The 14235-nt window shown below is 44.3% G+C and overlaps 1 protein-coding gene across 1 annotated transcript in view; it reads right to left on the bottom strand.

Moving 5' to 3' along the window:
• The window catches only part of KIF5C (kinesin family member 5C), a 145774-nt gene extending 132065 nt beyond the window's left edge, over positions 1–13709 (bottom strand). The window contains exon 1 of the mRNA XM_011230488.3: positions 13184–13709. Within this exon, the coding sequence (XP_011228790.1) occupies positions 13184–13309 (126 nt within the window). The 5' untranslated portion in view covers positions 13310–13709. The remainder of the gene's footprint in view (positions 1–13183) is intronic.
• Positions 13710–14235: the final 526 nt, after the last annotated feature.

The following is a 14235-nucleotide window of genomic DNA, read 5'->3' as shown; positions in this document are numbered from 1 at the left end:
TGCTTCTTCCTCTCCCTCTCCCCGCTTGTGTTCCCTCTCTCGCTGGCTGTTTCTATCTCTGTCGAATAAATAAATAAAATCTTAAAAAAAAAAAAAAAGGCAAATTTTACACGTGCGAGGTAGGTCCTGCCCCAATGTCAAGGTAATGATCAATGGTCCCTCTGCAGAGGTTTCCCTGAATGCAACCGGAGGTGCTTTCTCTCTCTTTAACTCCAGCAAGGTTTTGTTTTCTCTTCTCTTTGGACACTCCCAGCATGCTAATTTTTTTTTTTAACTTGCCTTCTTTTCTTAGATTATATATATAGGGTTATGGATGGCAGGGATCTTGACTTACTTGGCTTAGCACACAATAAGCCCTCAATACACCAAAGTGGAACTAAAATTAACAAATACAGAAACAGTATGACAGCATCAAAATATTAGTGCAACTCTATCCAACAGAAATGCAATGCCAACGAAGAATGCAAGCCACATGCGTTAAATTTCCTACTAGTCACATTTTAAAAAGTAAAAATAAAAAGGGGGAAATCATTTTATTAATGTTATTTAACCTAATATACCCAAAATACTATCATTTCAAAATGCAACGAATACACAAAAATGAGATCTTTTATATTCCTTTTTTTTGTACTGTCTTTAAAAGCCAGTGTAAATATTACCTCTACTGCACATCCCAAATTGGACCAGCCACCCTGCATGAGCTCACTAGCTGCACGAGGCTAGCGGCTTCCATAATGGACAGCACAGCAATACTGCGAAGTCCAAAAACTTTTCTTTTACTCTTTAGAAAAGGAAACATTTTTCATAGTTATAAAGAACTCACCTAATTTCAAGTTTTCCATGAATGTATATATTCCCTCTTTACATTTGCTTTTTAATAGAACTAAAGAAGTATTAAATAGATACGTATTTTCCCCTTTATAGGCCCTTTTGGATAAACGTCTAGACCAGAAAATACAGCTTAAAACAGATCTTCAAGCCAATCTTTATCAAGAGCCATGTTTATTAAGAAACATTTAACAGGGGCGCCTGGGTGGCACAGCGGTTAAGCGTCTGCCTTCGGCTCAGGGCGTGATCCCAGCGTTGTGGGATCGAGCCCCACATCAGGCTCCTCCGCTATGAGCCTGCTTCTTCCTCTCCCACTCCCCCTGCTTGTGTTCCCTCTCTCGCTGGCTGTCTCTCTCTCTGTCAAATAAATAAATAAAATCTTTAAAAAAAAAAAAAAAGAAACATTTAACAAACAAATGAACAAGCAAGTGTTGTTCCTCTAGGATACAGTACTTTGGGTGCTTTTCCCCCACTTGTTTGAACGTGTAATTAGTAGGTTGTGTTGTTTAGTAATTACCAAAGAGCTAAACGCTTCCTTTCTAAAGTCTACTTTCCACAAATTTTGTATAAATAAATCATTAGTTAGGAGGTTTTATGCTAAAGGATGATATTAGTACAAAGGACCCAGAAAGCCAGAAGCCCCCCCCCCCAACAGTCAGCCCCTCCTACACACTGGCTGGGTGAGTTTGCTCAAGTATCCAGGCACCACTGGGTTGGGGTACCAGCACCCATCATCCCAATACCGAACCTGGCCAAGCAAGTAGGCTTACATGGTCTTTCTACTCTCCTTATCTCACCACCCCTCCATCCTGCAACCCAACATCTTCTGGACCTTGAGACCAGCCCACCTGGGGGTGAATCTGTGGATCCAGCCTAACTTACCCACTGAGCAGCATGTGGAGAGGAGACAGAAAAACAGCTCCTGGAAGCCAGCCCAAGAAGCCAGACCCCGCAGAGGTCAGCTCACCACAAAGGCCAGCTACAGGAAGGAACTGACCGCCTCTCATGGGATCCTGCCCACCAGTGACCAGGACCAAAACAGGTCTGGATGCTCACCAGTCAGAATGGAATTTGTTCTGCTCTATGAGGCAGGAGGCGGCTATGACAGAGGAGCAGAAGTCCCTTCCCCCAAGACTATCCAAAGTTTCTGATGTCACATGGAGTTGTTATTTAACCAGGTTCCCAGATGAAAATCAATAATCTCTGGGGAGTTAGGTGCCAGACAGTTGCTCAGAAAAAAAACTATGATATAACGTCCTCAAAGAATTGAAGCAGATTGCTCTTCATTTCCTCATGAGGCAAAACAAAACCTGGAAATGGGAGAGATTGCTCTGTGAGAGGGCCTGAGAAAGGAAAAGTCCCAGGATGTGTCAGTCTAGAATTGTGTTGCCAGGATCTTTAAATAACCGGCTTCCGAAGTAGTATTATTGATTGGCAGTTCTTAGAACCATACACTGCCGTCTAGGAAGTTAAAGCATAAATTACTGGGATTTATTTTTTATTTTATACTTTTTCTCCAACTCCATCTCCCTTCAAAACTTTTTTCTTTTTTTAAATTTTATTTTATTTGACAGGCAGGGGGAGTGGCAGGCAGAGGGAGAGGGAGACACAGGCTCCCCACGGAGCAGGGCTAGATCCTGTAACTCCATGATCATGACCTGAGCCGAAGGCAGATGCTGAACTGACTGAGCCGCCCAGGTGGCCCCAAAGCTTTTTCTTTTGTAAGTGAGAAAAGGAATAAGAAACATAAAAAGACAACTACAAACCTTTTTCCTTAAAGTATTATGTTGCAGTGAATTCTGTTCTCACGTATATATTTTTCCCTTCTGCTCTGTTGGATTTATTTTCCAATATTCAATTCACATCAAGGACAGGTATCCATTGACTGAAAAGATAATAAATACTAATACACCTAGAAACACCTAAAAGAATTGCTGTAAAGGTAGTTGATACCGATCTGATAAGGTGGTACTAAGCTCAGAAGACAACTGAGTGATACACCTGCCTGCTTTCCTGATGTTTATACGAGCCAACTAAAGCCAGGGGGAAAGCAGCAGGAAGAACCTCTAACACATCAAGCTCTTTAAATAGCTTTCCTGGGTGACACCGCACTGCTGGCACTGGTTTATTAGAGAGAATAAGTGGGACGTGACCATTGTTAAGGGAGATAGGCTGGAAATCCTGATTAGCCTGATTGCCCTGTGTGTGTTTCTACTGTCCCAAATGACTCCATAGCAAAAGCCTCCTTTTCTTGTTTCACGGTCGATTATGTATGAGCATTTCTTTTTCTCCTCACTTACAATCAATAGCTCCTAGTATTCTGATTTGAGCACAGCAGCTGCAGAAGAAATTTATGAAGCAATGGGGGAAATATGAGTATCTGACATGAAGGAATTGCTCATATTTTAGTTGTGATAATATTATTGAGGTTTTAAAAGAGAACTGATCATATATACATGTATATATACGTGTGTGTGTGTATGATAGTTTAGGAATAAAATACTGTGAGATTTTGCTTTAAAACAATCAGGTGATTTGGGGAGGAAAGTTTAGGAGAGTACACAAAAAAATAAAATTGGCCATTTGTTGACGGTTAAAACTGGTTGATAGGTTCATGGGGGTAGATTTTGTTATTCTTCCTACTTGGTGCATATTTGGAATTTTATACAATAAGTTTCTTGAAAGAGTACCTAATAATCAGAGATGAACGGGGGGCAGCTCTTTCTAGGGCTTTTTTGACATGGCTATTTTATCCCAACTTACCACCACCCAGAGGTATCACAGGCCTTTCAATATTAGCACCAAGAAGAAAGGGCACATCTACCCTATTTTTCTTTAAGACTACGATCTTGGTCTCTTTCTCTGCCTCAAGAGAGAGAGTTAGCTTTTGATCACCTCCAAGAAACAACATCCTTTAGGATATCGAAACTGACAAGAGACGGCCTACAAAACCGTATGGTTTACATTAGAAGTCTGAAGGCATTGCCGCGTTCTGGATCTATGGCTTAACAGTGCATGACAGAGCACATACTCTTGGTAAGAATTTAATTTAGTTCAGGTATGAAAGGATGGCTTATGAGACAAACTGGCAGCAATTCCAGCTGGTAGGCAAAGAAGTAAGAATATAAAACAGGACAATTTACCATCTCTGAATTGCAGAGATTCTCAAAAACTATGGCTGCCTTAAAATCATCTATATCCTGTTACCCAGCAATCCCAATTCTGGGGATGTATTCTAAAACAACAATCAGGCATGTGCACAAAAAGATGTGTGTACCAATGTTTATCACACCTTTGTTTGTAACAGAAAGAAAAACAAGCAGAAAAATCCAAATGTCTAACACTAGGAAATGATTGAAGTATTGATTAGATATATAATAGAATTATATGCAACTTTTAAAAATGCTGATATCTGAAGTATACCATTAAGCAAAACAGTGGGTTTCAAAACAGACTTTTACAAAATCCTATCTTTGTTTGAAAACAAAGTATGGTGTTTTATAAAATGGAAAAGTGCTGGGATATACAATGAATGTTAACAATGGTATTTTCTGGTTCATAGAAAGTATTTTTTTACACCTTCTTCATGCTTTTCTGCATGGTCTGAGTATTTTTGCAATGAGCATGGAATATGTCAGAACACTGAAAAAGCTATTTCATTCAAGACAGTAACAATAAAACTATGAAGATGTCCAAAGTAGGAAAACAAGTTATCAGGGCTGGAGAGAGGTCAAGGTAAAAATCCAAGCAAATAACTCCAGGCTCCGAACATCTAACAGCCTAGGATGGTCAGCATTCTTCTATTTCTTTCAAAAGACATCTGGTCCTGAGTGTCTACTCTGTTCCAGGCCTTGAAGATGTTAAAAAAAATGGCACACGTTTCCTTCCCTCAAAGGATTTTCAGTTTCTTGGAAGAAAGGACACATATACCCAAATAAATGAAACACAGTGCTGGGGAGGTCATTCGGGAGCTACCCATGGATAAGGGGTGCACAGGAGGAAGAGTGTAACCTGGCCAGGTTGAGGGGCAAGGTGCTGGTCAGAAAAAGTTTCACGGAAGGCACTAATGGGATGAGATTCTAAAAGCAAATGGATGCATGCCATTTAGCTACACTTTGAAGACAGTTGTCCCAGGCATGTGGGATGTGAGCAGCTGGGGTAGGGCAGGGGAGACTTAGCAGCCTAATCATTTGGGGGAATAGAAGCACAGATGGAACATGGGGTAATGGGGTGAGGTCAGGAAGGCAGGCAGGCCCCGAATACAGAAGGTCTCGAATGCCCACTGAATCATTTGGGTTCCAACTGACAAAGACTCTCTTCTTGACCAAACTTCATTCAGGCACCTCTGAGCCCTCTTCTCAACTGGGCCTTGAACTTAAACTTCCATGTCTGTCCCTGAAGAGTCCAGTGTTAGCAAGAATCCTGTTAGGTCAGTTTAGCAAGAACTCCCCTCCCCTTGATGTCCTTTAAGTAGCTGTCCATTTACCGAGCCACCCACCCCCGCAACCTGCTCCCCTTGTATTTGAAGTTGAGCCTTACTTCTCTCCCACATTGTGATAGTACTGATACCTATCACAATCATCTTCCTTCCTATATTTGCAAGTGTCAGAATAATTTTTTTCTTTTATACAACCTGAGGGTTCCAGGGAAGCTGTGAAGGGTCTGGGCTTTCCCAAGATTAGTCAGTCTGAGAAAAGCACAGAGAAATAACCCCTAGCGGGTCTTATAAAGCAGACAGTTTCTGAATGTCCGCTCTCTGCCAGGTACTGTGCGCAGCACTCCGTGAGCATCCACTCTTGTGACCATCACAATAATCCTACAAGGTGGAGAGTGATATTAGCCCTATTTCATAGGCCAAGAGGCTGGAACTTAGTAAAGTTTAGCAGTTCGTCCAAGTCCATGCAGCTAAGAAGGTGCAGAACTGGAAGCTGGTCCTGGACTGTCTGACTCATGCCAGGTCCGCCGCTGGGAAGTACTGTGAGGAATCTAAAACTCCATGTTCTCCCACGCTGTCTGCACTACTGGCAGATAACCACACATGCAATAGTCAATCCCTATTGAAAGGAACTTGGTTGGCGTGCAGCAAATGGGTTAAGGGAGGAGCTTTCTCAGCCACAAAAAGAGGACCTTGTAAAAAAAAACCCGAGAGAAATAAGGTGAAATCGGATCTGTCAATGGGGCTATATTTTCTTAACTCAAGAAAAACCATTAGGGAGCAGGTAGTTCTCTTTTCGCTTGTTTAATAAGTAGACACAGGTGAGAAATCTGAGGCAGGGACTAAAGGGAACCCAAATTGGGGGAGGTTTCCTATTTTAAATGGGGAAGTAAAACCAAGAATGGAAAACATTGTCATTAAATAGGGGAGTTGGGCCAGAAAAGCACAGGTGGAGGCAGAGAGAAATCCCCAGTGATACCCAAGATATTTAAGGCAATGCAGAAATTGGCATTTATGGAGACCTGATTCCATGAAGGGAACAGGGAAGAAGAAAGCCACAATCAAGGTACCCTTACTAAGCAGCTAGACAACTACGGGGAAGGAGGCAAAGACCCGTAAAACACACACACACACACACTCTTTCCTATACACGATCATTGCAAATAAAAGGATCAGCTGATATAGTTTATAAATAAACAGACCATGAGCTCTGCCTTCATGGATGGTTAGGAATTTCACAAATAAGATGAAAAAAGGGGCTATTCCAAGCAGAAGAAGGAAGTGAACAAATGCCTAAGAAACAGACATGCAAAAAGCATGTTCAGGGGATAGAGTTAAGGGCAGTAATTTTGGGGGGCAAAGCTAATTCTGAAAAATGAGAAAATTACAAGGCAAATGGAAACATGGGAGATAATTAGCATTTATTGAGCATTTTCTCTATGCTAGATGCCCTTTTGACCACTTCATTTCATTTCATTCTAACAGCCCTGTGAAATAAGTAATTATATGTCCATTTTATATATGATCAAACTGAGGCCCAGAAAAGCTAAGCAACTTGAAAAACAGCCCCAAAGCTAGTTAGTGAATCCACACTCCATTCTGTCTGACTCTCCCTGCTGCCTCTACCAACCCCATTCATTTAGGAAGTACCGACTGTGTGCTCACCTCCAGCAGAGAGTGGCCTCATGGGCACATGTGAGATTATAGCTACTCTCTTGTGCTCACTCATCCCAAAGTTTCAGAGAGTATATTTACTGGAAACCACGCATTCATTGTCAAGTGATGTAAACATCTCTGAATTTAGGGCACAGAGAATGAAGGACTGATTTATCTCGACACTACTGAACACTACTACCAGTCTTCACTTAGACAAAGTGACTGAATAAACTCTTTAAAATCCTAGCTTAAAATATTACTTTTAGGGAGGAATACAAAATGGTATAACCACTCTGAAAACAGTTTGGCAGTTTCTTAGAGTTAAACACATAGTTAAATATGATCAATATAATCTTGGGTATTTACCCAAGAGAAATAAAAATTTACCCTCACACAAAAACCTAAATGCAAAGGCTTATAGCAGCTTTATTCATCATCATTCCAAACTGGAAACAACCCAAGTGTCCTTCAGTGGGTGAATAGGTAAACAAACTGTGTCATATCCATATGATGGACTACCAGTAAGCAAAATAATAATAATAATAATACACTATGATACATGCAACAACAACATAAATCTCAAAGTTCTTAAGTAAAAGAACCGAGGCTCAAAAAGATCCTTAATATGTGATTCCAATTTTGTGACAGTCTGGAAAAAGCAAAATTATAGAAAGGAAGAGGAAGTGGTTGTCAGGGGTTAAGAGAGGGGAGAAGGTTTGACGACAGAGGAGTAGCATGAGGGCTTTTTGGCCAGGAGAGGAGGGGGAGGCATGTAAATGAAACTATTTTCTATCTTGAGTGTGCTGGTGTGTCGTAGGCAGAGCAATGGCCTCAAAAGATGTTCACACTCTAATTCCTCGAATCTGTGAATACGTGAATGCTACAGGGTAAAAAGGACTTTGCAGATGTAATTAAGGTTACTAATCAGCTGACCTTAAAATGGAGAGATGATGCCAGATTACCTGGGTGGGCTCACTGTAATCAGATGGGCCCTTAAAAGTGGAAGAGGAAGGCAGAAGAGTCAGTGAGAGAGACATGCCACGGAAGTTGCAGGGGAGATGTGAACCATGAGAGGGACCAACCTGTTGCTGGTTTCTAACTTGGTGAAGGGGGCCACATGACTAGGATCTGGAAGTGGCCTCTAGAAGCTGAGAACAGCCAGGCCTGACAGCCAGCAAGGAAACAGAACCTCACTCCTACAACCATAAGGATACTGCCACCAACCTGAATGAGCAAAGAAATGGATTTTCCCCTAGAACAGAATATGGCCCTGCCAACAGCTTGCTTGGTCTTGACCTTATGAGACTCTAAACAGAAAAACCAGCTGATCTGATGGATTTCTGACCTATGGAAACTGTGTGATAATTAACTTGTATAGTTTTAAGCCTTTAATTTATAGTTATCCATTAACAGCAGCAAAAGAAAACTAATACAGGGGCGCCTGGGTGGCACAGCGGTTAAGCGTCTGCCTTCGGCTCAGGGCGTGATCCCGGCGTTATGGGTTCGAGCCCCACATCAGGCTCCTCTGCTGTGAGCCTGCTTCTTCCTCTCCCTCCCCCTGCTTGTGTTCCCTGTCTCGCTGGCTGTCTCTATCTCTGTCAAATAAATAAATAAAATCTTTAAAAAAAAAAAAAAAAGAAAAAAAAGAAAACTAATACAGAATTGTTATAAAACCCTGTACTTGTCAAGGCCCCTAGGATAGAACTATAGCCCCCAAAAAAGTGATTTTACTGTGTATAAATTTAAATGGAAAATTGTTTAATGTTCTTGCTTTTAAAGACCATTACTACAGACAAAACGAAAAATTTTAGCCATATTTCTTCACTTCTTTAGTCCTTAATCTCCACAGTAACTCCAGCTTGGAATCTAGTCTCTGCCCTGATCCTTTCTTGCCCATCCACTACCCACAACTAATCTAAGTTCCTACAGAATGAGGCCACTTTCTATGCCACTGACCAGCTCAGAGCTCATGGCTAATGTCAAATAGGTCAGAACTTACTGCTTTCCTAGGACTTTGAACAAGAGGAAAGCCCCAAATGAGGAAACTGAAGAGTCAAAGTCCATTTCAAAGAACCTTACTGGGAACCCTCCAAAACAGAGAATTTCCATCATTACAGATACATCAAAACCTATAATCAGAGCCCAAAGTAATGGCTGACTCACCAGGACTTTTAGCAGCTAATGGAGAAGTACTTCAAGAAATGCTATAAATCCAATATTTTCCTCTGAAGAATTAATTTATGTGGAATCCCTTTTCTAATCACTAGATCATCCCCACCCTCCACTTTCAGCTCACCACCAATGTCAATAACTTTCCTAATTTTTAACAAAGCTGAACGTAGTACTTTCCCAATTCTCTTAGGGCATTCTGCTGTCTTACTGGACTGCTCAAAGGAATAGTACTTCCCTTTAAAACTGGTGTTTTAACTACTCCCTGAAGCCTACAGCCAATTAAGAGCCCACAAAATAAGTTAAATATACCAAAGTGAAGATTTCTAGATTCAACAATGAGATCAATAAATTCTTGTTAAGCGCTTTCTGTGGGCAAGGCCCTGGGAAGTACAAAGAAGTAAAACATAGATGGTCCTTATCTCTACACATGGCTTACAATGTCATTAGACATATGATAAAACTAGTAACAATCTAAGACAACAAAGTTACAAGATTGTATATAAAATAATGCTACAGAGGTTCAAAGTGGGGAGAGACTGTGACTGGGGTGCTCAGAGAAAGAAAGCTTTGCAGAAGTGCTGAAAATAAAATGCAGGAATGGTAGAGATGATTCTACCAAGATAAGACATTTTCTTAAAAAGACAAATATAGAAACTCCACCTGCAAAATCTCCCTCTTAGCATATATCTCCATAAAAATTGAACAGAACTTTAAAGAAAAAAAAATGACCCTGGTTTTAAAAAAAAAAAAAAGAATTTCTGGGATTCTGAATTTAGACTAACAGCTAACTCTCCAGAAATTCATTTTTTACATGTATATGTTGGGAGTGAAGATGACTGACATTTCTGGATGAGTCTGGCCTTCTTTGGTCCCCACAATCTGTGCCTCTACAAGCCAGGAAAGAAATGCTCACCTAAGGCAGTCTCCACCTGCAACTGAAGCCTATGGGCTGGATGCAACTGAATTGACTTGGGAGCCATTCCACTCAGTGTACAAAACATGATACAGGCTGCTAGAATGGTCATTTCCTTTAGTTACACATTATTAATTAGGAATAGGAAAGGTCCTGGTACATGCCAACCCCAGTCCCAACATCTTCAGCATCTGACAGTCTTCTGTTCTGTATGCACTCTCACCAAAAGATATGTAAAACAATGTTCATAGCAGCTCTGTCCATAATAACCCCAAAGTGGAAACCAAATGTCTACCCACAGTTGATGGATGAATAAATTGTGGTACATTCATACAATGGGATACTACAGAACAGAGAAGATGAGCAAACTGCTGCTACACACCACAACATGGATGAATTTGACAAGCATGATGTTGACTGCAAGAAGCCACGCACAAAAGCAAACATACTATATGGTTTTATGTACATAAAGTTTATTAAAAAAAAAAAAAAGCTAACCTATGGCATTAGAAGTCAGAAAAGTGGTTACCCTAAGGCAGAGGGAGCTAGTGACTGGGAGGGACCCTAATGGGACTTCTGGGGTCCCCAAAATGTCTGTTTCTTAGTCTGATAAGTGGTTACAAGGCAGTAGTTACTTTATAAAAGCTTTATTAAGCTGCACCCTATGATAACACTTTTCTATATGACTGCTTTATTTCAATAAAAAAACTTATCTTAAAGAAAATTCAAAACTGTTGTATTAAAGGATTATAGTAAGATAATCAAAATTTTCACTTTACAGTTGAAGAGTTACATGTATATTCACATTCACAATTTTTTGCTTAAATTACTTATTTTATATAGTGACTTTGTTTTAATGTATTTAGTCAATATCATATGTATACTTAGATGGGAAATACATATAGTTCTTAGGATCTCTGCCTTGCACACAGATAAAGAGGATGATTTATTACTCTATTTCATTAGTCTTGGTGTATCACTCTTAGAAGACTGAGAAAGAATAGGAAGAGGAGAAGGAGAAAAAGGGGGAGGCCACTCTTAGAAGACTGAGAAAGAATAGGAAGAGGAGAAGGAGAAAAAGGGGGAGGCGGAAGAAGAGGAAAATGGAAAGGAGGAAGAAGGAGGAGGAGGCGGAGAAGGGGGGAAGGGAAAAGAGAAGGAGAAGAAAAAACAACTTCTCCAGTCTTTTCCTTAAAACCTTTGGGGGGGAAAATAGGGTCACCAGAACACGTTCTAGCGCTGCATAATTATTTGTTTAAAAAACTGTTACAAGGTAAGGGGCAGGGACTAGATGTCCCCAGTAACTCCCACTCTATCTAAACCACAGCCTGGCTCGGGAAACAGCAAATCAGACTGCAGGCTGATCCCAACTGAGAGGTGTAACCCAAACAAGCTACTATCTGCCCCATGTGCTGGCTGCAGATCCCATATCTGCCATTAAGTATAGAATTTTCCTCCTCGTCAATAATTGTAGCATTCATCTTCTCTTCAAATTAACACTAAGCTGAGAGAAAAGCCCTCTGTCCTGCCCTCATAGGTCAGCTCTTAGAATAAACGCCAATCCACATAGCATTTGGAGGTCACGGTTTTCCTAGGACTGTGAAAATGGGGAAAGGAGAAGAGGTCGTCAAGGGGAGCTGCCTTTCTAAGGGAGGTAAGGGATGAAGCCCCTGGGCAGCCAGAGCCTTGCCTCCGTTACCCTTTCGCGGAGAGCGCCCGCCTACCGATTCAGCTAGCACCTGCTAGTCCCCCGGGCCCTTCGCAGGGACTGCGGCACCTTGGCTTACAAAGATGCTGGGGGCTGCTTGGGCCGGCAAACGTCAGCCTCTAGTGCTTGAGAAAGGCTTGGCTGATGCCGGCAGAGACCCTGGATAAACTGTCACCTGTCAATCACTTGACCTAAATACACCAGCCACTGGGGGAATCGGAGGGAGGGGGTAGCCGGAGCATGCTCAGTAATCGGGATGACATCACTTAATCAATGCCGGGAACGGGAAGGCTGCATCAGCAGCCTCGAGCAGGCTGCCAGGAATATGTCAGCGGGGATCGGGAGGCTCCCATTAACTCGGTCCCTCCCCACGCGGCTCACATACAAAGAGGGCACCGTCAGCTACACACGCTGGGGACAACGGAGGGTGAAAGGGCGGGGTGCGGGGTGCGGGGGGGAGGCTGGTTTATTTCATTTGACATACTGCTTTAAGAACTAAAACCCAATGGTATTCCCTGCCCCCACCAGCAACCCGAGCTGCAGAAAGGGAACCAAGTGGGGGGAGGGGAAGAAGGGAGGAAGGGAAAGGTAGGAAGGGAGATCAAGGGGGAGGGGGGAAAGGGGTTGACCCAACCACACAAAGTAACTTCTACTCCTGGCAGAGAGGGGCTATTTGACTGCGTTCTGGGCCCTCTAGCCCCACAGATGTGAGCACACGGCCTACTCTCCACCCAGTGCGAAGCACATCCGAAGGTCTGTGGACACCAGGTGGGGGGTCGCCTCACTGGGGAAGGGTCAGACCCGGAGACCATGTCCAGGGCAGCCTGGGTTAAGAGGAAGCAGAAGACACACCAGGCCTTCCCGGGGACACCAAGGCCACCAGTGTTCCCCACAGCCGCCCCCCCCCCGCCTTCTGCACGCGGGGCAAGGTGAAACGCCGTGGGGAGCCGCGTCTACACGGCGTGGGAGCTCCCAGCCGAGGCTAGGATTTTTCCAGTACCTTTTTATCTTTTTTTTTCCCCTAAGGCCGTAAGAGGAACAGGTAAAGTGTTCGATAAATTGAACTGATGCCTGGAATCATTTGTGGGCTGCAGAGATCATACTTTAAGGGGAGCCTGGGCACCCCGCTTGAGGGTAACGCGAGCACTCTACCCACGCGGCGTGGCCAAGGCGGGGAACAATAGGCCCACGAGGGCCCCCACCCCGAGAACAATGGCGGCGCCGAACCCTTCCTCGCCCCCCACCTCTACTCTCGCCACCTGGGCCCGCCCCGCCTCCCCCAGTCGCCCCTCCACCGCCCGGGAGCCAACTATAGGGCGTGGGGGAGGGGGTTTCTCTTCAAGTCTACGGGAGAGGGCAGCCCTGTGAGGGATGTCCGAAGAGGCGGCCAAACACCTCTGCCGTCTGGGGCGTTCGGGCGCCCGGCTGCTGCGCGAAGCAGCAGGGGAAGCCACACGTCCCGGACACTTACCCCAATCACCACGGTCTCATCGCCTTTAAATTTGGGGATGAATTTGTCCCCTCGGAGAATCTCCGCTTCGTTGAGGGGCCGGAACCGGCACATCACTTTGATGCTGCATTCAGCTGGATCCGCCATCTCGGCCGGCAGCAGGGAGGGGGCGCAGGGATGGGTGGGGGGCCGGGGCTCAGCAGGACGAGGGAGGAGGCCACGAACCGCACCGCCTACAGCGAGGCCGCCTCCTGCAGCCTCCAACGAAGCTTCTCAGCAGGTCATCGCGAACTCGGTGGGCTGGGCAGCTCCGGCCGCTCCCAGACCGGTTTCTATCCGCCTCCGGCCCCTCCAGCTGCAGACCTGACTTCCCTGGCCTTGCCCTGGCCCGGCGCGGCGCTCCAGGCCCACCTGCCCGCGACCACGCGGCCGGCGGACTAGGCGATGCGCAGGGAGCGAGCCTCGCCCGGCTCAGACCTCCCGGGCTCCTGCGCGCTCAGCCATCCTGCATCAGCACCAGCGCGCAAGGCCGCCTCCCCGGCCCGCCCCTTCGCCCCGCCCACCGCCGGCTCACCCCGGGAGGGTGACGTCACTGCGGAGATCCACCCCGCCCCCGCCCCTGCTCCGATAGTGGAGCATCCTGGGACTTGTAGTCTCTTCACCTGCCAGTTTTAGGACTAGGGTGTTACTTAGAGTTGGCTTTCTGGGACAGCGGTGGTACCCCAGATGCCACCTCTGAAAGCCTACAGTTCTGGTCTGGCTGCCCAGGTCAAGAACAGGGTGGAGGTCATATCCAGCATTCTCTATTAAAATCTCTATATAAACCAGGTCTATCATCTCTTTACATTTTTTCAAGATCTCCAAAGAGAAGCCAGCCCTTAAGACAATGTCCAGCAGAAACGTTATGGAGCATTTTCTCTGTGGTGAACGGTTTTGCAAGAGTTGTGAGGAAATCAAGGGGAAAATGAGATTTGCATGAATATTTGAAGCCATTATTCCCCAAAATGCCTGCACATACCAGTTCATAACATATTTTGGGTCAGGGACTGCTTTAATATCTGACGAAAGCTGAG

The sequence above is a fragment of the Ailuropoda melanoleuca genome, chromosome 2 (genome assembly GCF_002007445.2).
Source record: "Ailuropoda melanoleuca isolate Jingjing chromosome 2, ASM200744v2, whole genome shotgun sequence".
NCBI lineage: Eukaryota > Metazoa > Chordata > Mammalia > Carnivora > Ursidae > Ailuropoda > Ailuropoda melanoleuca.
This window is presented reverse-complemented; position numbering and strand designations above follow the sequence as displayed.